The following is a 25,010-nucleotide window of genomic DNA, read 5'->3' on the forward strand; positions in this document are numbered from 1 at the left end:
TTTGGAGATTACCTATGTTCTTGTTAATAAGGTCCATAATGAGTCTTTCTGTGGCCTTGCGGATGAAGCTAGTCAAGCTTATGGGCCTATAATTCCTAGGGTTAGTTGATGGTCCCTCTTTGTGCAGAGGGTTTCCACTGGAACCTAGCCAGTTCGCAGGCTGTGGTTAAACAAGAAACCAAGTGGGTCTGCTAGGTCATGTTTTAAGTGGTTGAAAAGACAACCTGGGATGTTGTCTGGTCCCATTGATGCCATGTTTTTGGCCTTAGAGACTGCCAAGATAACCACATCTCTTGAAATAATATGCTGAGGAATAGTGGCAGGTGTTCTTTGGGGGAATGACTGAAGGGATGGGGGCTGAAGCTTGCTCCAAGTCTGTCAGCTAGCAGGTTAACTATTACCTCCTGTTGAGTATGGGTGGTGCCACCCACAACCAGTTCAGTGCATAGCTGGATATTCCCGTTTAGATTTTAGATGTAGTTAAAGAATGCCTTATGATTATCCTTAGTTAGGGAGGCTATTTTTGCTTCATAATTAGCTACGGAGGACTTGACAATATCCATAATTTGCTTGTTTAAGGTAGAGAAGGATTTCTTCCTCTGCTGATCCAGTTCCCTCATGTTCTTGGACATTAGTTTATTTTTCTTGTTGTATAGCCTGTTTATACTAGGGATCCACCAGGGCGGCTTTTTTTTTTTTTTTTGGCAAGACCTGGTTTTAATCGCATCAGGTAGAGCCAATCCTGTATAACTGCTTAAGTGGTTATATAGATCATTGGTGTACATCTGTGCATAATAGTCCATATTATCTGCATTCAGGGAGGCTTTGAAACTTCTTATACCATTACTTAGTAGGAAGTAGTTTGTCTTTGAAAAATTATTTAGCATTTTTGAGCTCGATGGGGTATCTGATCTTATAATTACATCGAACAGAATGAGACTGATTTATGGTCTGATCTTACCAGGGAGGGCTTCACATGGGGTGGGGGGGGTGCAATGCTCTCACATGTTAGTGAGGTACTATCCAGGAAATTTAAGCTTCTTGTGGGTGTGATGACTAGCTGCTCCAGAGCATTTACATTGACAAAGTCCAAGAATCCCCTGAGCCAGCATGTTTGTGATTGTGTATGTTTCCCTTTCAATGGTAGGATAAATAAACTCACCCATGAATAAGGTGCTAGGCTGTATGGCAAGTGACTCCAATAACTCCAGGTATGCGGTATGCTTTTCCTTTTCCATGGCGGGGGACCTATAGCTTGCTATGACATGGTAGGGGGCTTTGTCTGTCTATAGGTAATTGAACATTGAGTAGCTCAAAAGAGTGATACTGTTTTTTTGACCAGTCTCGAGGTGTACTTATCCTTAATGAAGATGAGTACACTTCTTCCTTTGGTTCTTCCACAATCTGTTTGTGGTTTGAATGTATGGAAGACATTGTAGCCCTGTATGGCCGGAGTGTTTTCCCCACTTGGAACCATGTCTTGGTGAATGCACAGATGTCAGCATCTTTCAGAGTGGGGAGTGCTTCCAGGGAGTGCAGTTTTTTTGTTTAGACTCCTAGCATTAAGCAGCAGCATCTTGAGTTTATCTACAGAGGATTTTGTTATGTTTTAGAGACTGCTTATTTCGACATTGCCTAAAAAAGCACAATAGGTGTGGCTAATACCTTTGCCAGTATCCAAAAGCCTAGAAGGAGATGTGTGCATACCATCTCTGGCAAAGCAGCGTGGCCTGTCAACCATGTCTTCCCAGGCTGACTGGTATTTGATCTCCCCCTAGAAGGACATCAGACGTTAGGACAATTGTTAGTCATTTTTTTGTTTGCATTGTGGCATCATCCTTAGAGAAGGTAGAATGCTGCTTAAGGCTAGGCTTATAACTGCCTGTGATACACAATCTGTAAGTTCAGTCATGTCTCTCTTCACGTATTCCATTGAGGTATATCTCAAGTCATTCGCCCCTACAGAAACTATAACACAGTCATACTGGTACTTGTGGTTGTGTGACCTGAGTGCTTGAATGACTTGACGAATCCTGGCACCTGAGAGACGGCTAACTTTAACCTGCTCCTTATCCAGCCTGGTGAGGGGGAACATCCATGTGTTTCACAATGGAGTCACCTATGACCAATACATTAGGTTTTGTGCTGTTATGCCTGGATTATTTGTTGAGGTGTGTGTGTGCCAAATGTGTTATTTTTTGAATCTTTATGTGTGTAAGTGGTTTCCGTTTGGGAGGCCTCTGATCTTTTGGTGACCTACTAGTAAGTACCTCTGCATGTGTTGGTTTATGTGTCGTGTTTTTATATAATGTGGAGTGTGTGTGTGTGTGTGTGTGTGTGTGTGTGCTGATAGGCTGTTTTGCATTCGATTTGCACTTATGTAAGAGTCTTGCCTCCAATTTCATTGTGTAACTGTTCTGTCAGTTAAGACATAGTACCTTGGATTTTACAGCATTGAATCTCATTCATTTTTCATCTTTCTTCAAGTTCCTGTCTAGATTCAGTAACTTGTTTTTTCCACAAGACTTCACACACTTATGAGAAACTGAACTGACTCTTTTAACACCTGTACTAAGTTATGACTTGAGGAATAGGCAAGCAAAAATGATCAGAAAAGAAAACAAACAATGTTAATTTTTTTTTTCATTTATACACCTTTTCGTTGCAACTGTTATCAGTCTAACATTCCATAAATTACTGAATCACTGCCGTCCCTTAAACCTCACTCCACCTTCTCCTGAACATTTTTCTGTATATTGTTACCACAGTTTCCATTTATTTCTATGTAATTTCCTCCTTCCCTTTTCTAAAAATCCAATTTCCAGTTTTTAATCTCTTTAATAAACTTTTATGAGCTGTTTGGTAAAAAGTGCATATAAAGTCTTACATAACTTTATGATTCTGGAAGTATGTGTCCTATAGTCTGCAGCTTTTTAAACCTTTTCTTGCCTTTTGGCTGAGTGACATCATACTGGAAACTTGAAAGTTTGTGGAGATGATCAAGTGCATTGCTCTTAACTGGATAATGTCTTTTTATGTTCTGAAGGAACACTGCTGAAGACTGTAGATTTTCTGAAGTGGTGCTGGTCTGTTGAAGTTCTTTAAGGCTTTTTCAGAAGTAAATGCTGGTGCCCTGCAGTCTGTTTAACAGGTGCAGTTACTGTATGCAGAGGTACATATTAGTGGCATCTTACCAAAAGGTCTGAGGAGTAATTGTAGTGCTGTCGGGTGTGGCCTTAAAAAGTCTCTTATGAAACTTTTGTTGTAGTTATGGATAGATGCAGTTGTTTCTGTTGAAGTTCTGAAAAAGTGCTCTGTATGAACACTGGTACCTGTAGTCTTGACTGGTGCTAGGGTTGCTTTGAGAAAACACTGTTCTTCAGTTGCTTGCTCTGTAGAACACATGTAGTCTGACTGCTGATGCAAGGTTGCTGTGGGTTTTTTGGGACTTACATTTACTGCTTTCCCCCCATTCATAGTGGCTTGCCATTGAAAGAATTGCTAGGACTGGACTGTACTGGAATTAACTGGAAATAAATGAAATGAAAGTGTTTATCTGTTAATTACCCAAACTTGTGCTGAACAGGTGCTAGTTTCTCTTTTATGGGCCAAGTCTTTTGTACTTTTCAGAATGAATTCTACAAACACTGTAGTTCAGTTAATAAGGCTTTATTTGATGTTAACAATATACAAATACTGTCTTCACTTACAGTCTGTAGGAATTCTGGAGTGCTAGTTAACAATAACAGGGCTGCTAAATATAATTCTGATTCTCCTGAATAATATCCACTGAAACACACGTTTCCTAATAGTATGAATATTTGACCTGATTTCTGTACTTGAGCTCGAGTGTCTGTACTGCAAAAGACCCTTTTGCATATCAGTCCAAAATCTAATTTACTTTCTGAAATGCTGGATATTTAATTTTTTCTGTATGTCAGTCCGAGCTAACTTACTGAATTATGTGTCTGAAGTATTTCTTAATAATACCAAAACCCTGTTGTATACGTTTCTCTAGCGTTGGTTTCCCAAGCCTTGTAGCATGCAAACAAAACGTGTTTGTACTCAAATGTACAGAACATTCTCTTCTTTTCAGTATTCATGGCTGAAGGTTATTTTCACTGATTTATCGATTTATTGAAACTTTGTGAAAACTCTGAATCCTGCTTTAATATGGCTGAATTTCTAGGCTTATGCAAAGACTGTATTTTAAATGACACCTAACAACCAGTACTTCAGATACCATTAATTTAGACTTTGGTTTCTGTTGTCTAGTAACTGCTTTTTGGCAGCCAACAGAGCTAAACTTAATAAGACCTTACTATGTCTAGACAATTTAGATCCTGTGTCCCAACTCAAAAGAATAATTTCCTTAGTTACTGCCATTTGCTCACACAGTATTCTGTAGGGAATTTTTTAAAGTGCGCAAACTCATTGTATGTTCCCATTTACCTCTTTTTTTTCTCCATCACACCTCAAACATTTACTATCAACCTGAGGAAAAATTCTTTGAAGTCTGCTTGGTTTATAAAATACCTGTGCAAACACTTCCACGCAAGGACCCTAAATCTTCTTGGCTTTATTGCATACTCAGGAGCCATACTTACGTACTCCCATTGTTTTCTTGGTAAGTTGCTTTTCCAGTCTCTAGTACTAATCTTTTATAACCTCCTCTGGTTGATTCTTATAGTCATGCAATATTTTATATGTCGTACTAATTCATTTTTTAACAGTTTCTGTTCTAGATTCAACTAAAAACTCTACCAGAACAGGTTTTCCCCTTAGGATTCCTCTATCCATTTCTCATTTCCTGTTCTCTGATATTAATCCTTGGTAGGGAAGGCAGTCTCTAGCCTGCCTTCCAAGTGTCTTCTTGGCCTCATTCCACTCTGTTACCTTTCCCACAGTTATTTGTTCCCAATATCTCAGTTCATTTACCAGTTTTCTCTAATAAATTCCAGCCCTCTCTTGCATATTTTCTGTAACCTTACTTGCAGTCATCCCTATTGTCAAAATCATTTTCCAATCTCGTGTTGACTTAGTTTTTAGGATATTTTCTGCTGCTTCATGAATATAAAATTCTGAATGGTGGTAGTTACTTAGTTTTTAGGATATTTTCTGCTGCTTCATGAATATAAAATTCTGAATGGTGGTAGTTATTGTCGTTAAGGATCTAGATCCAAAACCCCACAATGTCTCTCTGTTTCTTGAACCCCCCCCCCTCGCTTCATCATCATCTCTTTCCATTCTGATTTATAATCTTCTGCTTGCGTATATAAGCCTTAACTGTGTAGCTCTAAAATATCCATTCAAATCAAATAATCCTAAACCACCTTTTTCTGTTGGAAGGATCATCTTGTCCCACTTAACTCTTCCCATCTTGTCCCACTTAACTCTTCCCCTCCCAGGTAAATTCTTTCAGTTCTTCAGTAATTATTGCCCACAATTTTTCTCTTCTGGTTGATAAAAATGAGCCTGACACATATATAAAATTAAAGGGACATGAAACATTTTTACTGCGTGCCTCTTACTGTCCTTATCCATAAACAAGAGCTTCCAGTTTGTCAGTTTTTGTATTATCTTTTGTTTAGTTTCTTCCCACACATCCTTAACTGCCGTAACAGAAGCCTTTTTAATCCATACTCCTAAATATTTCATCTTATCATGCTCCAATAAATAAAAAAAACATATTCACATATATACATACTCATGTGTATATATTTTATACATATATCTTTTCCCATTTTGTTTTTTACATACATTTCTTATATAATAATACACTTGTATATAAACATGTCAATGCAGGCAATGTATCTATATAGGTTTTTTATATTTGTCCATATATATTTATTGATATATTATTAGCCTTCAACAATATATTACGTAATTCATCTATAACTTATTCACAATTTATTATATTATATTATATATAAGCACGCAGCTTCATGCTCCATTTATTTAATAGATGTGTAAAGATGGTTAGTTATCAGGGGTTACGTGTCTCTTAAGAAAGAATTTTTAAAAAATTTTTTTAAATTTTTAATATTCATGCATATACTTGGTTTTATAGTTAACTTTGAACATGTCATGATCTACACATATTTTTATGTGAAGTTTATAATTACTTTTGGATTCTGACCACTAATACCCATTCTGGATCTCATTCGACTGAATCACTACGTTCTGAAGTCCAAGTTCCGAACGGTCACGCTTCAGTCCATTTTTCCATTGCTGGAAAAAGTAGTATGGATGTGCTCCATCGATCTCAAGGATGCCTACTACCACATCAAAATGGACAAGGCATCCAGGAGTCACTTACGCTTCCGGCTGGGAGCCAGTCACTTCCAGTTTCGTGCTTTGCCCTTTGATCTCACCACAGCCCCCAGGGTGTTTACCAAGTGTTTGGCAGTGGTGACAGCTCACCTGAGACATCAGGGATTCCAGGTGTTTCCGTATGTGGACGACTGGCTTCTCACCGCCCCCAACAGGCATCTCCTCATTCAACAAAACCAGTCCAAGACCGTAAATGAAGACAATAATTCGATAAAATGCAATTCCTTTATTCGGAAGGTAAGTAATAGAGCCAAACTCGTCAAATAGAAAACAGCAGAATCAGACAAGCGCTTTCGCTTGGATAATTCCAAGCTTTATCAAGTCAGAAACAGTCTCATCTCCTCATTCAAGCCAGGGAGACTACCATTACACTTTGTCAACAACTAGGAATTACTTTGAACTGGGAAAAGTCTGCCATGCTGCCCTCACAGCGTGTTGTTTTTATAGGCGCGGAGCTAGACTCTATTCAAATGCGGGCCTTTCTGCCACAAGAGAGAATAAGAGTGCTGCAGTTTCAGATCCACGCACTGTTGCCCCTCTAAAGAGTTCAAGCCAGGTTAGTTCTCCAGCTTTTGGGTTCCATGGCCGCCACCATCATGCTGGTGCCTCTAGCCAGGTTAAACATGCGGATTCTACAATGGCTACTTTCGGTCCAGTGGTAGTTTCAGAAACTTCCTCTTTCCCACTTGATATTTCTCACGGAACAGTGCAAACAGGACCTCCGCTGGTGGCTATGTTCCACCAATCTGGACAAAGGGAGGAGCTTAATTCCTGTGTCTCCAGTGGCCACGGTGACCACGGACGCCTCCTAGATGGGGTGGGGGGCATTATCTTGGCAGGACGGTCCAAGGCACGTGGCAAGATCACGAGGTACACCTGCACATCAATGTTCTGGAGATGAGAGCGGTGTTTCTAGCGTTGCGAGCACTCCAAAACTCTCGTCCTCTGGGAACAATTGCAATTCACTCGGACAGCATGTCTGTGGTGTGGTACCTGAACAAGCAGGGGGGAACCAAGTCTTATCCCCTCTGCAGAGAGGCCATGCGAGTGTGGCATTGGGCAGTATCTTCCCAATGGTTTTTAGTGTCAACGCACATTCCGGGAAACTCCAATGTGATAGCGGACAGGCTGAGCAGAGCTATTCTGATGCTTTACAAGTGGTCCCTGAACAACCGAGTGGTGGTTCAAATTTTCAACAGGTGGGGTCAGCCTTGCTGCGATCTCTTTGCCAGTCCCCTCAATGCCAAATGCAGCGAGTACTTCACACTGATCCCCCCCACAGGGGGAGTCACCCAGGGATGCTCTAGTCCACGATTGGCCTCCCGGTCTGGTCTACGCTTTCCCTCCGTTTCCTCTGTTGCCAAGAGTGATTCAGAAAACCATCTCTTTGGGAAGCAGGATGATTCTTATTGCTCCACACTGGCCCTGACAAGTATGGTTCCCCTTTCTTCAGCAGTACGCAGTGGATGGTCCTTGGACTCTGGACCCAGTGCCAGACCTACTGATTCACATGTCAGGACAGCTCCATCCCTCCCTTCGAACCCTCAGGTTGACAGCCTGGCTGCTCCACTTCCATCACTAGTTAGACGACATTCCTTTGTACCTGAGGTGGTACACATCTTGTCTTCATCTCATAAGTCTTCCACCAGAAGAATTTATTCCAGCAAATGGAAGAGATTCTCCATTTGGGCTCAGGCCCAAGGTTTGGACCCCTTCACAGCCCCAATTCCATCGGTCTTAGATGTTTTAGCCATGCTTTTCCATCAGGGCTCTGTGCCCGCTACCACTAAGGTGCAGCTGGCTGCAATTTCCAATTTTCATACATCTTACGAGCCCTCTCTTATGAGCCATAAACTCTGTAAGGCCTTCTTGAAAGGCGCCTGGTTACTTCGCCCTCCTGTTTCAGAACCTGTCATGCCATGGGATCTAAACCTTGTGCTACAAGCCATCACTTCACCGCCCTTTGTACCGGCTGCCACCTGTGAATTTAAATTTTTATCTTGGAAGACCGCGTTTCTAATAGCCATTACATCGGCCAGAAGAGTATCAGAACTTCAAGCTCTGTCCATTAAACCTCCGTATTTGACCTTTCATAAGGACAGAGTTTCCCTGAGACTTAACCCGTCCTTCCTTTCAAAGGTGTCATCCACTGTTAATCTCCATCAATCTATTGAGTTATCAGTGTTCTTTCCAAACTTTTCCAATAAAGCAGAGTTTAGGTTCCATCATTTGGATGTGCACAGACAACTGAGGTTCTATTTACACAGGACTAAGCATGTTAGGAAGTCTGATCAGCTGTTTGTGTCCTTCTCAGAGAACAGAGCAGGTTGTCCTATTTCCAAGTGCACAATTTCTAAATGGATCAAAGATTGTATTTCCTTTATCTACTCGTCAGCAGGCAGAAATTTACCTTTACCCGTCAAAGCTCACTGTACCGGGGCAGTGTCTACATCAATAGCTTACCATGCCAGGCTTTCATTGGATGATATTTGTGCTGCGGCCACCTGGGCCTCCCCTCACACCTTTATTACTCATTACAAGCTGGACGTGGCTTCTAGGGGCCAGGCTTCCTTTGGTTCCACGGTTCTCAGGAGTATCTTCCTATGAGCCTCCCAGGATAGAGGTGCTGGGGACGCTGTCCCATGAGTAAAGAATGTAGGCAAGGTAGGACCACATAACATCAGTTAGTTATGTACTCACCATAATGATCGATGTATGTGGTCCATCTCGCCTACATTCTTACGTACCTTCCCACCTGCCCCCTTCCTAAAGGATTTGGAGGAATATCGGCTCGGAGAACCCTTCAAGGTCAGTGTTTTTTTTTTTTTTTCTTTCCTTTTGGCTGGAATTCCTTCCAGTGCTGGTTGTGTATGGGTTATGACTGGAATGGTTGAAAACAAGATCTGGGGCTAGGACGAGGTGCATCTTGGGATACCGGGTTAGCCCAGCCAATTAGAGACTTCATGCTAGAGAAATAAGTTGGCCGAGTCGGAGCCGATTCTCGGCTCCAAACCCGTAAGTAAAGAATGTAGGCGAGATGGACCACATACATCGATCTTTATGGTGAGTACATAACTAACTGTTTTTATTGGGATTTGAGAACTGCATCTTGAATTGACAATGGTGAAGGACCACCATGGGCGGCCACGGTGGTGCAGCAGTTAGCGTTGCCGCCTCACAACAAGAGGTTCTACGGTTTGATTCTCGGCTGGGGTGCCTTCTGTGCGGAGTCTGCATGTCCTCCCTGTGGTCGCGTGGATTTCCTCCGGGTGCTCCAGTTTCCTACCACATCCCAAAGACATGCTGTAGGTGGACTGGACACTCTAAATTGGCCATAGGTTTGAGCGTGTGTGTGCCTTCTGTGGAAGGTTGGGCACCGGGTTGGCAACTCGACACTGTAAAACTCCACTGCCAATCATGAGCGGACAGGTGATCTGCTGTGGCGACCCCTAAGCGGGAAAAAGCCAAAAGAAGAAGGACCATCATAATTGTTTATTGTCACTATAATACAGAAGAACTACTGTGTGATATATTTCTCACACATGTCCAGCTTTACAGTCACTGACAACGTAAAGTTTAAATTCATAAATGATCATCAAAATGTGCCACAATCAGATATTCTCTATTTTATTAGCCATGTTTTAACTGTATTAATGAATGACAAATGTATAGCCTGTGAGTAAAATATTTTGAAATAATTATAGCGCTACAGCTTAAAAGTACTGACGGTTCCTAACCGTACAAAAACAGATGATCAGAAAGGCAAAGAAGATGGGAAGACCAAAAGTGCAAGTCACTTCACTGCCTTTCATATAGTAGGATGACCAGAATAGTGAAACTGACTGATACTGTGACATCTAATACTAGCACAGAAGGTATTGTGTAAGAAAGTATGTTTGTCAATTAGATACATTCTTAAGCGGTACATCCCACTGAGTGATACAAGTGTGTTGGGCCTGAGTGACTGGGCTGTAAAATCCAGGAACTGCTATAGGGTTGGAGTTTTGGATACTACCTTTTAGACCTGTAGTTTCATCATCTGCTGCCTGGAAGAGAGCCTGAATTCTTAAATATGTTTTAGACTTAAACACACTGTCAGAACAATGCATCTTGCAGCTGTGGTGTCAACTAAAGGCAGAAATGCACCTCACCACTGGCAAAACTGGTTTCTGCCACATCCATAACCGTAGTTGTTTGTCAGCCATTGCAAACTCGCTCTGTAGTCACTGTGTTACCAGTGATGGCCTGATTACATTGACTAGCCTGTTCTCTGTTCTGTGGTGATCCGCAGTTGCTGAGTACAAGGTTTCTTACTGAATATATAATCACCTCAGTGTTTGTATGTAAATGTGCATTGTACCAAAACCTTATAACTAAATCAGTAATGTCTTCATTAGTGTCTTATGGCATACATAGTGATCCATAGTGCCCTGAGAATATCGAAGTTGGGAGGGTCCATTAATGTTCCATTTCTACATCCCATATATGCAGAGGTCCTGCTGTTAAATATATATTTTTTCAATAATTTGTATTGTTCTTTATGTAGTTTTTTTTGTGTTCTGTTGAACAGCCATTGTATCTCTTTGGCCATACCATGCGATGCAGTGTGTTGATGATTTAAAACTAGTTTCTTGGTGCAATACTCTACTGTGGAGCTTTATTTCTGGCCTATAATGAAAGTGGATTCTGCCTGTAGGCAAGTTTAGGAAATAACACTTACATAAATAACAATGCAGAACAAAAATCTGACATTTCAGAAATGGTTTGTGTAATTTCTGGGTGGTATATTCCAACCATGTAAACATACTTGCAAAAAAGAAATATAATGCAATATTTTTTAGTTTTAATGGTCTGTGGCAGGATAGTTATAAAGAAGTCCATTGCTTGATCATCATAGGAAGTTACTAGGCTATTGGCCCTGAGGCCCTTACAAGCCTAGCCAAGAATTTAGCCCATGTTCCAACAAGTCATCACCCTATGCCACTGTCCAGCATGGACACAGGTGGAATCCCAGGGGTGTATTTTCTGTTTCCCACCTTGTTATCCAGGTTGAGCTTAAAAAAGGTTTAATGAGGTACTCTGCTTTACGTGGAGAGGGAGTCTATTTCACAAAAGGGGGAGTGGCTGGGACACAAATCTGTCCCGCCAACAAGTCCTACTGATGTCACAGACCAGGTTGAGGTAATGCATGCAGGTTACTTGAGTGGAGCTTGACTTGCGGATATCCAGCAGTCCCATCATGGCAAGGTCTGAGATTGCTTTGTATGCTAGACAGAGGTCACCTCTGATGAGTCTGTAGGAGACTGAGTGGAGAGACAGGACTTTTAGCCTCTGTGTAGGGTAGATGTTTGAGATCCTGGATTCTCCAGGTGAGGAACCTCTGTGGCCTCTCCAGCTGCTGCATGTGCTTTGTGAGGTACATGCTGAAAGGGGCATTGTACTCAATAATGGGTCTTGGAAGAATACAGGGATGTTATGACCACCTTTACGGGTCTGTTACTTGGTGGCTTCCCCTGTGTTATGACCACCTTTACGGGTCTGTTACTTGAGGTGGCTTCCCCTGTTTTGACTAGGTGGGTTCTATCAGTGAGCCAGTTTGCTACCCATCTGGTAACATATGGATTGATGCCTAGTTGAGAGAGTTTATCCATTATACCTAAGTGGGGAATAGCATCGAAGGCTTTGGCCGGGTCAAGGTAGGTGGTGTGCCCCCCCCCCCCCCCATCTGTGGCCTTGGTGACTGTCTAAAAGAAGTTGACCAAATTTAACAGGTATTACCTCCCCTTGACAAAACCAAACTGTGTGGGATTGAGTGTTTGGAGTTTGTCAATGTCCTTGTTAATGAGGTCCTTGATAATCCACTCCATGGCCTTGCAGATCAGGCTAGTTAGGCTGATGGGTCTATAATTTCCTGGATAGGTAGATGCTCCACCTTTGTGCAAAGGGATGACTGTAGCTGTCCTCCACTCGGCTGGGATGAAGCCAGTACTCGGGCTTTGGTTGAATAGGGTGTCTAATGGTGCTGCCAGTTCCTGCCAGAGTTCATGAAGGATGCAGCCTGGGATGTTATCTGGTCTCATGGAGGCTGTATTTTTTTTCCTTAGAGAGGGCAGTGATGACTTACTCCCTAGAGATAAGGGGAGGGGAGCGGGTACTGGGGATGTCCTGTTTTACTGATTGGTGGGGGGGTGAAGTTTTCACTGAACCTGTCTGTCAGCAGGTTTGCAATATCTACACTGTACTGAGTGCTTCCCTTGAGATTGCAGACATAGCCTACTACCTACCTATGAACCTATCGGCCCAAGGGCCTAAGTAAGCCTAGACAACAAGGTTCCCTGGCTTATGCCACCCAAGAAAGTTATTTTCTTATGCCTCTGTCAAGCAGAGCTACAGAAGGGATCCCCGGGGTGTATTTCCTTTTTCCCATCTACTCATCAAGATTTTTCTTGGAGTGCTAATGAGGAACTTTGCTTGACATAGATGGGTAGCTTGTTCCAGAGTATGGGAAGTCTCTGGAACAAGAATCTATCCCGCCAGCATATCCTGTTTATTGTGGTGACAAGGTTTAGGTCCCTAGAGCGTGTAGCTCGGAGGGATTGGGATTTCCTTAGGTGTAGCATTTTAAACAGCTCTGGGTTTGACATAGCTTTATATGTTAGGCAGAGATCACCTCAGAGTAGGCGATATGCTGCAGAGTAAAGCTGGAGTTTTTTGATACGGTCAGTGTAGGGCATCTGTTTGAGGCCAGTAATCCTCTTTGTGAGGTACTTCTGTGGCCTTTCCAGCTGCAGATGTCGTGTGAGGTACATTCCAAAAGGGGCATTGTACTCTATGATGGGTCTAATGAGTGTCGAGTGGAGGGGAACAATGACCTCTCTTTTTTTCGTGGATGAGAATCCTTTTGTGATGAGGTGTGCCACGTAGAAGGATTTTCTGACTAATGTGGCGATGTGATTATCAAAGGAGAGACTACTGTCCTCCTGGGTCCCAAGGTCTCTTATCGCACATTAGGCGTTAAGTAGACTGCTGCCTATGTGGTAGTTCATTGGTACAGAGTTTTTACCAAAGGGGATGACCATGCACTTTTGGCATTGAGCTTGAGGCCATGGCTCTGACACCAGGCATCTGTCTCACTGAGGCCCTTCTGTAGGATGCCCACATCATTTGGGGACTCGACTATGGCTCCTAGTTTGCAGTCATCTGCGAACTTCATTAGCCAAAGGCCTTCTATGTTGATCTGTACTTCAGAGAAGTAGACAGCAAACAGGAGAGGTCCCAGGACTGAACCCTGTGGTACTCTACTTGTCACTAGTTTGAAGTCAGATTTGGAGTCTGCAACTTTTACGGTGTGGGTTCTGTCAGTGAGCCAGTTGGCAACCCATCTTATGACATATGGATTTATACCTAGTGTAGTGTGTTTAGCTATAATTCCAGAATGGGGGATGGTGTTGAAGGCCTTGGCGAGGTCAAGATAGGCTGTGTGAACCACCTTACCCTCGTCTATGGCTTTGGTGACTGCCTCAAAGAAGTCGATCAGGTTCAGGAGGCATGATCTGCCTTTCACAAACCCAAACTGGGTGGGGTCCAGAGTTTGGTGGTTACCAATGTCTTTGTTTGAGTTCCATGATGATACATTCCATGGCCTTATAGACCAGGCTCATCAGACTAATAGGGTGATAGTTCCCAGGATCAGTGGTAGCTCCCCCTTTGTGGAGTGGGATAACTGTTGCTGTGCACCATTCAGTGGGCACAAGGCCTGACGTGAGGCTATGATTGAACATAGTGCTTAGGTGGGGCGCCAGTTCGTGTAAAATGCAGCCTGGGATGTTGTCCGGTCCCATGGATGCTGTGGTGTTGGCTTTAGAGAGTACAGCTTTTACCTGCGTAGTTGTGATTACAGGGACTCTGCATTCTTCCTGTATAGATATGGGCCCTTTAGGGGGTGAGAGGGGGTTAAAGTTAGCACTGAACCTATCTGCCAGGATGTTGGCAATGTCAGTTGGTTCTGTAATTTTCGTGCCATTGTGCTGTAACTCAGAGCAGATATGGGTGTTGCCATTGAGATTCTTGACGTAGCTATAGAATGCTTTGTGGTTGTCCCTAGAATCAGTGGCAGTTTTGTTTTCGTAGCTAGCTTTGGGGGATCTTATAAGGGATCTCCGCTTCTTACTGAGGCTGACCAGGGAGCTCCTCCACTCATGGGATTTTACTCTCTTTTGCAACAGTTTTTTCCTTCTGTTGTAGAGTTTGTTTATGGCAGGGGACCACCAGATTGGCTTCCTTTTTTTTTGGAGGGTAGCGTCTTGGTTCTGTTTGGGATAGCATGATCCATGCACTCGTGTAAGTGCTTATAGAGTACATTTGTGTAGGATTCAGCAGTTGTAACTGTATTGTCCATCTGCATGGGTGTCATGAAGTTCGCCACTTCTGTCTTAAGAAGCATGAAGTTGGCTTTGGAGAAATTTTTTACCATGGTTTCCTTAACGGGGGGGTGGGGGCGGGATGTGGATATCTAGGGTGATTAGCTTATGGTCAGATCTGACCAACGAGGAGTTGACTTCAGGTGTGAAACACTGGTCACTCATGTTGGTAATGACTAGGTCTAGGATATTGTTGCCCCTGGTGGGGGTGTGGATAAGCTGATCCAGGGCACTGGAATTTATGAATTCAAGAAAATGTTGAGCGAAGGAATTGGTACATGAGTAGTTTTCCCAGTTAATGGTGGGGTAGTTGAAATCGCCCATTATTAGGGTGTTTGGTTGAACCCTAATATTTTCCAGTATATCAAGAAAAGAGGAGTAGGAATCCTGGGGCATGGTGGGGGATCTGTAGCAAGCTACAATTTGGATTGCAGTTTTGCCCAGTAGTTGCACTTTATAACCTTGGATGCATTATGCTGAGCAACTAGCCTGGAGCTGTGGATATCCTTAATGAATATGGACACACCTCTGCCTTTGATGTTCTGGTCCAGGTTAGATGGCCGAAAAGTGTGGTATGAGTTATAGCCTGGTAATGCAGGGGTGCTTTCTGGAGCCTTGAACCAGGTCTCAGTCACTGCACAGTTACCGATGTTCTCCATTTTAAGGAGTGCCTTGAGGTAGTGCATTTAGCGTTGAGTAGCATTTCCCTCAGTTGTTGCTTGCCTGTTCCTGGTATGGTGGTGAATTTGTTATTTGAACCTTGCCTAAAAAAGGCACTATAGGGGGCGGCAAGAGCCTTAGCCAGTATCCGGAAACCCAGAGGTGACAGGTGCAGGCTATCTCTGGCAAAGCATCGTGGTCTGCCGACCATGTCGTCCCAGGCAGACAGATACTGGATTCCCTTAGAATGACACCAGAAGCTTAGCCAATTGTTGAAGTCAATCATTTTGTCCTTGTACTGCAGTATCATTCTGGGCGATGGCAGGATGTTACTCAGGACTAGGGTCATACCTGCCTGCAGTATCATTCTGGGCGATGGCAGGATGTTGCTCAGGACTAGGGTCATACCTGCCTGGGCTACAAGATTGGAGAGCTTTTCCATGTCTCTCCATGTAGTCCAGGGAGGTACGTCTCAGGTCATTCACACCAACATGGACAATGACAGAGTCATATCTGTACTTGTTGTGGAGTGATCTGAGTGCGTGGGTTATGTGGCAGATCTGGCAGCTGACAGTAACCTTCTCCTTGTTTAGCCTGGTGAGTGGGACATCAGTGTGCCTGACTATAGAGTCACCTATGACTAGTGCGTTGGGTACGTTGTTTTGCCTTATGGGCTGTGGTTGAGTGGCACACTGAGTCTGTGGGCTGTGTGTCATTTGGTTTGTTTTGGGGTGTGGAGGTTGCTTGCGTTTCTGCTGTGGAGGTTTCTGTTGCTTGAGCAGATTATTATTGAGAGCCTCCGCAAATGTTTTTGTGTTTCTATATGTGGATTGTGGTGGTATAGGTTTAGTGGGACTATGTGATGAGTGTGGTGTGGTGCAAGTGTTTACCTTCTCCTCTAGACTGTCAACTTCAGTCTTGGTTTGGGAGAGTTTTACCTCCAGTTTGGCTAGATAAGTGCATCTCTCACCGGTTGTAGTGTTGGGTGGTAGGAGGAGAGGGTTGTCTGTGTAAGAAGGCCTTATGATTGTCTTTAGTAGATGTGGCTAGTTTGGACCCTATTTGCTTTGGAGGATTTCACTAGTGCTCTTATTTGCTTGTTCAGGCAAAAGAGAGATTGCTTCCAATTGGGCACCTGGTCCTTCTTGGTCCTGGACAGCAATGTTTTCCTTATATTCTAGAGTTTATTTATTGTAGATGTCCACCAGACAGGTTATTGAAGATTTCCACTAGACAGGTTTACTCTTCCTCGAGGGGATGCTTTTGTCTTGTCTGGTATTCCTGATTCCATGTAGCTATATAAATGCTCATATGGTGCTTTGGTGTAGGTTTGGACATATGTGCCAGTTCCTATGGAGGGGGAGGGGGCTGTGAAGCTGTTTATACCTTCCCTCAGGAAGTTGTAATCCGCTTTGGAGAAGTTTTTTGTTTGACCCTAGCTAGGGGGGTGGTCAGGGGAGATAGTGACTTTGAAAGTGACTGATTTGTGGTCATATCACCAGGGATGATGACACTGTGGGGATGCTGCAGAGGTTACTCATGTTGGTTAATACCAAGTCCAAGATATTTTCACCTGTTGTGGGGGTGTCAACCAACTGGCCCAAGGCATTTCCATTGACAAAATCAAGAAATTTCTGGGCATTTGTGTTTTGGCATGAGTATTTCTTCCAGTCTGTGGTTGGATAGTTAAAGGCACCCAGAATAAGGGTAAAGGGTTGAATCTTGATAGATTCGAAGAGGTTCTGATAGGTGGAGTGGGCATCTTGAGTCACTAGCTATGATTTGAGTAGGGGTCTTGTCAATTGTTAACTGCACCTGGAGTGTTTCCTGTGAATCATACTGTTTGATCAGCCTAGAGGTGTGTATATCTTTTGTATGTGTTTTTTATATATATGTGTATATACATATATATATATATATATATATATATATATATATATATATATATATATATATATATATATATGTATGTACGTCTTTTATATATCTATGTATGTATTGTACCTATGTTCCAAATGTCAGCTGTACACCACAAATCTATTGATTACCTTTATTTTTTTGTTTGTTCTCTCCACTGTAACTGTTGATGTGCTGCATACCACTGTAAAAACATGTCTTTTGTAATTTGTGTGTATACTGATCATGTCTAAATAACTAAATGTATCTGTAATTTTTCTGTGGAGCTTCTCTCCCCGGGCCTCTGCTGAAAAAGGGCCTTTTCGGCTCCGACGCCACCGGTTAACAAATGTAAAATAAATAAATAAAATATATTCCAACTCCACCACCTTTTATTTTGTTGCCAACTGTTTGGGGTCTGAATGAATGATAGAATGAGTAACCTAGTATGGCTGGGGTGCTGTCTGCAGCTTTGAGCCAGGTTTCTGTGATTGCACAAATGTCAGCTTCTTCCAGAGTTAAGAATGCTTTCAATGCATGCAGTTTCATGCTTAGACTCCTAGTGTTTAGCAGAATGACCTTTAATTTATGTTTTGATGAAATGTTCATGTTGGTAGTTTTGATCTCATGGCATTGCCTAAAAAAGGTGCAATGGGGGAAGCAGGAACCTTTGCCAGGAGCCTGAAGCCCAAGGGAGACAGATGCAGGCCATCTTTGGCAAAGCCTTGTGGTTTGTCAATCATGTCATTCCAGGCTGGCAGGTACTGGATCCCTTTGGAATGACACCAGAAAATAAGCCAATTGTTAGTGAATCATTTTTTGTTTGTACTGAGGCATCATTTTGGGTGATGGTAGAACACTGCTTAAGGCTAGGAACATAACCTGCCTGGGACACATGCGAGCTCGATCACCTCTCTCTTCATATAGTCCAGGGAGGTACGTCTCAAGTCATTCACTCCAACATAGACCATGACAAGAGTCATAACAGTACCTGTTGAGAGACTTGAGTGCATTGGTGATATGCGGATTCTGGCACCTGACAAACAACTAATTGTGACTTTCTTATCCAGGCTGGTGAGGGTCACATCTGTGTCTCACAATGGAGTGTCCTATGACTAATATGTTGGGTTTATGTTTAGGCCTTAGTGGCTGTGAGACACAGGTGTGTGGACTATATGTGGTGTGGTGGGCAGTGGAGTTTGCATGAGTTTATGCATCGGAGGTCTCTTTTGTTTAGGTATGCTTTTGTTGAGGACCTCCACATATGTGGGGGGGGGGTGTTGTGGGGATCTACTACTTTACAATGAATTTGCACTTAACCGAAAATGAAAAGTAGAACCCCACTTCAGCGAAAGTGCACTTTCACTGAAGTCTAGGCACCCGATCGCCTCAAAAGTAAAAAAAAAAAAAAAATATATAGATATATATATATATATATATATATATATATATATATATATATATATAGATATAGATATATATATATATATATATATATATATATATATATGTGTGTGTGTATGTGTGTGTGTGTGTATGTATATATATATATATATATATATATATATATATATATATATAAACAAAAACATGCTTTTGCAGGGGGACAAGCCCCCCTGCACACCCCCTACTTAAATATACCAACTCTGAGATTGCACTACAGCGAGGAAAAAGGAATATTCCTATTCCGCCCTGTATTGTGGTCTCTGTAGTCAATTTTCAAAGTTTCAGTACTTCGAACAAGTCAGTTCGTACAAGTGAAGTTCGAAATATTGAAACTTCGACCAAACATAGTAGACCCATTGTGTGGGTGGTGTTTGTGTTGCCAACTCTGCCAGTGCCAAATATACTGGTTTGTGGGGGAGAGAGCGGTGACACTAGGTGCTTGATGTAATTGCATCTCTCCCAAGTTGTGTTCCTAGGTGGTTGTGGTAGTAAGAGGATTTGTCTGTGTACATGAGGCAGTTGCTACACTGTCTCAGGATGCCCATATCAACAAGACTGGCAGGAGAAAATGTAGGAAATTGTCCATCCATATTTGTCAGAAACTGAAAGAGCTAAGAGGGTAAAAGGAGGAAGGTCTAAGAGTAGTACTACTAGATGATAACACAAGTGCTACTAAGGGAAAATTTGTAGCTGAAATACCTCAAAAAGGGTTAAAAAAATGTGCAGCTGAAGTTCTGGATGCAGCAGACCTGTATCAGGACTATATTACTCAATTTTAAGGTTAAGACTACACTAAACATAACTCGCAATGAAGCACAGACTAGTCACTTAGTCAAAAAGAACAGGCCTCGCAGTATGAAAAAATACAGTTAAACAGCAATGAAATGCAGTAAAATTAAGTTAAACAGTAATTAATTACAGTAGATGGCTATGAAATATAGTTAATCAGTAGGTTGCTTTAAAACAGTAGATGCTAAAACGGTGGGCCTTTACAAAGTTCTCACTATAAACAAATAGAATGAGCTGATGTAATGTGACTAGGGGGAGTGTCCAGTATCAACTTTATACTAGAGGCAGGCAGCTGAACGTCACCAAGGTTTAAGACCACAAAAGCAACAGGGTGGGATCTAAAAACAGTTCCACAGAATAAATATGCAGTAAAACAGAAGTGCAGAAAACAGCTGAAAATAAGCACTTATCTTTTTACTAGTATCACAGGGGAGCAAATGGCAGAAGGCCTATCTCTCTGCAGCTTTGAACAGCTTTGGGCAAACAAGTACAGACTTGTTTAAAACACTGGCTATTAAAGGCAGAGAAACAGAAACCAGTCAAATTATCCAATCGAAATAACACAGAGTTACAGGAAAGCTTCTAGCTATTTAACACAGAGTTGCAGGAAAGCTTCTAGCTAGATTAAACCAGACTGAAATCTATCTGTCATAAAGAAAACAGCTAGGCCCCTCTAGGCAAAATATTTCACTACAAGCTCCAATTGTCACAAAAAGTAACAGATATTCAGCTTTAACAGACAACAAAAAGGAAACTAAAGATGGCTCTTTGTTGGTTGTTTGTACAGTAATTCCTAAAATGGCATCCTTTTTATCATTTTGACTTAACTGTTGCAGTAGTTTTATCAGTGCTGGCGAGGTATTTTGTGTGTGTGTGTGTGTGTGTGTGAGTGTGTGTGTGTGTGTGTGAGTGTGTGTGTGTGTGTGTGTGTGTGTGTGTGTGTGTGTGTGTGTGTGTTAAAAGGTTCATCCTTTGAAGTTCCTTGCCAGCAACTTGACAGCAACCTCATTTATGAACACTAGTAGCCACTAACTAGACAGTATTGAATAAGTGGCGTGGTGATAATGAACGCATGCTAACTCATAACTTCACTCAGTTAATGGCTGTGGGGATAGGAGAACGAGTCATGGTGGAGACAGTAGCTCAATAAAACTGAGTGAGTTTGTCGTAATGGTTAAGGTGTTTACCTTACAGACACAAATTGCAGGGTTTGATGCTCATATGGGATAAGTGGCTAGGCTTAAAATGACCCACAAGGGCAGTTAGCTTAGTACTAACCTATGAACATTCTTTAAGATGTAGTGTGAAAATCTGAGTACAAGGTTTTTATCATTAGAAGTTTTTTGTGGCATCCACAAATAAGTGTGTACTGAGTACTCTGTGATTTTCTGCCATAGCCTGAGTTACAGCTGAGAAGTGTCCATGTTGGGTAAGTCCATTAACCTAGTTATCAAACATTAAACAGTCAAGGTAACACAATAAAAGTAGATGGCCATTAACACTAAGTTGTTTATGTTTTAACAGCTATGATCCAAGGGCAAGATTTATTCTTTCTTTAACTTGACAACAGTAAAACTGCAATAAATGCGTGTTCTTAGAACATTAACTGTAGAGCTGTTGGAATGAAAGTAAAATCATAACATGCCTGCTGCGTGATGGTGATTAAATCATTTGGCATAACCTGATGCATTTAATTTGCTGGAATTGTACAGTATTTTCCCAAGACATGTAAAATGTGTTGGAATAACAGAGATTCTTGTGTCTTAAACATCTATTTGTTCACTGTAATGTATTGCTGGAAGATTTTTTTTTTCCTGTCTTGTTTTATGTGAGATTTGTTTCATTAATTCACAAAATTAATTAACATAGAGATGTTTTACCTCTGGAGGTTTTGAAAGGTTTGATAAGTAAATGATTTCAGTATCCATATCTGTTTTTACATAGGTCACACATTTTTCATGGGAAAATTGTGGAGGTGGAAAAGACCCTGCTGTAATAAAAAGCCTTTATTTGAAGCCAGACCCAATTGACATACCTGGTGACCTGAAAGTGAGTGTAACTGGTTCCACCTCTGTCGTCCTGTCGTCACCAATCACAGTAAGTATTGTGCAGATGAAGTGTGCACCCCCCTGCTAGAGCAGCCAGCTCTGGGATTTGCTTGATTTAACAGTGGATGCTGTCTGTGGTGCGAGTAACGGGTGCACTGTTGTCAATTTAAGGTAGCTGATTGGGTATGCCACATGCCACAGTACTACTTTTGTGTAGTGGTTAGATTTATTCTTTTAAACAAAAATGTCAACATGACCACACCACGCTGTAAAGCTGTCAGCCTTGTGTATCACAAATATATGGTAATGTGTTCCATTAATTTCAAACTGTAGTTAGCTGTCATGAAATGTTTGCCCAATAAATTCCACTTCACATCCTATACTTACTGGATGCACAAGGGATGGAGTAAGGCAAGAGGACCATTTATTTATTTTACATTTGTTGACCGGGCTAGTCTAGCTGGGCACATGTCCATTTTCAGTAGAGGCCCGGGGAGAAAAGCTCCAAGAAAGCATACAGAGTTAATACAAAGTTGATATCGAAGTTATGACAGATATTATAAGAACATCAATTATTACATAAAAACAATTTGTTTTTGTATGCAGTATTATTGCTTATTGATGCATTAAGGGAAGATAATAAAGGATGTAGGGTGAGATTTAGTGATATAGGAGAAGATTTAGTCGGGGTTGGTACAAGAGCATAGCCAGTGTTTATTGAGATATAGTTTTAGATTCCTTTTAAAAAATGAGAGAAAGTCTGAGATGTGATTTCAGAGGGTAGTTTATTCCACAGTTTTCCGACAGAGTTAGAGAACAAGGAGTCACCTGCTAAGTTGTTGGGTTTAGTAGTACTGATCAGTAGTTTGTTGGAGGAGCGTAGATCTGTGAGATTATTATAAGGTGTAATGAGGCTAGACAGTATTGGAGTGTTGCTGGGTTGATACAGGGTCTTGTGGGCTATAGTGAGCTGGTGAAATTGAAGCTAGTTAAGAAATTCAAGCCAGTTTAATTGTCTTAGATTTAAACAGTGATGGGTTCTAAAAGGAGAGCCTGTAGCAAATCTAGCAATATTATTATAGGATGTTGCTAGTTTATTGAGGTTGTTTTTAGAGAGATTGGTGTTTATAGGAGAGGTGTATAGAAGAGTGGATATTAGGTGAGTTCTGGCTATAGGGGTCCTAGCTTCTAGTGTAAGATGGGGTTTAATTCTGTCAAGGGATCCTAGTTTTTTGTTAACTAATTTTATTGTGGTGTTTGTGAGTATCAAAGTTAAGATTGTTGTCTATTGTTGTTCCTAACAGTTTAGTGGTAGGGTCAGGAGAGATAATAGTACCGTTGTTAGAAATGAGATTGAAATGTAAAGAGGTGGACTTTCGGGTTGGTGTGAAAAGTAGCAGTTTAGTTTTCTTGGGGTTTAGGAGGAGGCAGCGGTGTGAGAACCATTGTTCTACAGTGTTGAAAGCATTTTGGGTAAGAGTCTGAAGTTCAGTTTGAGAGGTGGCTGAGCAGATTATGGTAGAGTCATCTGAATACTGAATGCAGGTGGAGTATGGAATGGCTGTGTGCAGGTCATTAATGAAAATGGAAAATAGGAGTGGGCCTAATATGGAGCCCTGTGGGACTCCTAGGAAGATAGAAAGGTGATTAGATCGTTTATTTTGCCAGAGTACAGCCTGCTGACGGTTTTCAAGGTAAAATGTAAACCAGTTCATAGATAGAGGATCAAGTGAAAGAGAATTTAGTGTATGAAGGAGTAATTGGTGATTAACCATGTCAAAAGCTTTAGATAAGTCAATGAAGACTGCGGATGAAAGAAAATTATTATTGTAATTATTGTTGATGCAGTTTGTCAATGATAGCAGGGCAGTGGTGGTACTGTGGAAAGGTCTGAAACCATGTTGACAGTTAGCAAGTATGTTCTGCAGAAGGTGGTTAAGTTGTTTATGGATGCATTTTTCCATAATTTTTGCAATAGGGGATAGTAACGTTATGGGGCGAAAGTTAGAAAAGTCATTGGAGTTCCACCCTTTATGTAGTGGGATGATATGTGAAATTTTCCAGATCGGACAGTTCCTTCGCTTATGGATCTATTTATCAGAATGGAAATGGGATAGGCAATGGCTTTGGCTCCTTTTTGCAAGAATTCTACTGGGAGTTTATCAGCTGAGGGGGTGGTAGGTTTTAACTTTTGGAGAAGGGAGGAAATATAGGAAGTAGACACTGATTGTAAGTGAAATAGAGGGGGTGGATTTGTAGAAGAAGTGGGCAGGTTAGAGGTATCAGGAGAGAGGTGGCTAGCTAGAGTTTGGAATGGTGTATGTGAAGAAAGAGTTAAAGGCATTAGCTGTTTGTGTGGTATTCTCAGGGTTTGAGCCTTGTGGGTTGGGTGTGATCAATTGGCCTGGGAAAAGAAGATTGTTATTACTAGTCCAAAATTTTCTAGGTTCCTTGAGAGAGGTTTGTTGTAATTGGAGATAAAAAATTGTTTTTGTCTAGCAGGATGGCTTTTTTTTGTACTGTTTCTATGTTCTCCAAAGGTTTGGCGGTAGTACACCATTTTGCCCAGGATTTGTTTCGGAGTAGGATTTTTTTGTTTAGTATTGTTAGTGTGCCAAGGGGCTGGTTTAGCTTTGGTTCTAATAGAGCGAGTTGGTGCGTGGTGGTCAAGGGTGGTTAAGAATGTAGAATTAAAGTATTCCACATCTTCGTTTAGAGGGAGAGTTTTTAATGCTGTCTAATTACATTGTTTCAGTTCTGTTTGGAAAAGTACTGGGTTAAATTGCTTTTTTGAGCGTATTATTCTGAAAGTGTTCGGGAATATTATGTTGTTTTTTTGTCTGATAATATACGTTAGTGAATGGTCATTTAGGTCATCTGGAAGGGTTCCTGTGATGTAGGTTTGTTGAGGAGTATTGGTAAGTATCCAATCCAAGGTACTTTCTTTGTTATTGAGTCTATTAGTTCTGGTAGGGCAGTTTATAAGTGGGGAGAAGCCATATAGGTTAATATGGGTGGTGGGGTTTATACTTGTACAGGAATTGCAATCTATATTAAAGTCCCCAAGGACTATGGTTTCTTGTGGGAGATTAATAGAAAGCCAGTTAAGGATATATTCGAGTGTATTAATGTTATTTCTTGGGGGAAGATAAACACAGATGATATTTATGGCTTTACATTTGTTGACCTGAAGTTTGGAGATAATTATTTCTGCACTATTAAGTTAAGATTTATAGTGCTGACTTGAAGCTCTGTTTTATAGAGGATTGCTACCCCTCCTCCCTTTTTGGAAGTACGGTCAAGTCTAATGATATTGTAACCAAGTGGGGTGATTTCATTGTCTTTAATGGTAGGTTTTAGCCATGTTTCTGATAAACATAGGATATCAAATAGGTGAACCTGGAGGAGGGCGTGAACT

At 41.6% G+C, this 25,010-nt stretch overlaps 1 protein-coding gene across 1 annotated transcript in view; it reads left to right on the forward strand.

Moving 5' to 3' along the window:
- Nucleotides 1-25,010, forward strand: part of GM2A (GM2 ganglioside activator) — a 191,085-nt gene that overhangs the window by 44,720 nt on the left and 121,355 nt on the right. The window contains exon 2 of the mRNA XM_044069405.1: nt 21,489-21,641. Within this exon, the coding sequence (XP_043925340.1) occupies nt 21,489-21,641 (153 nt within the window). The remainder of the gene's footprint in view (nt 1-21,488; nt 21,642-25,010) is intronic.

The sequence above is a fragment of the Protopterus annectens genome, chromosome 4.part0 (genome assembly GCF_019279795.1).
Source record: "Protopterus annectens isolate FY-2018-M chromosome 4.part0, PAN1.0, whole genome shotgun sequence".
In the NCBI taxonomy this organism is placed as follows: domain Eukaryota; kingdom Metazoa; phylum Chordata; order Ceratodontiformes; family Protopteridae; genus Protopterus; species Protopterus annectens.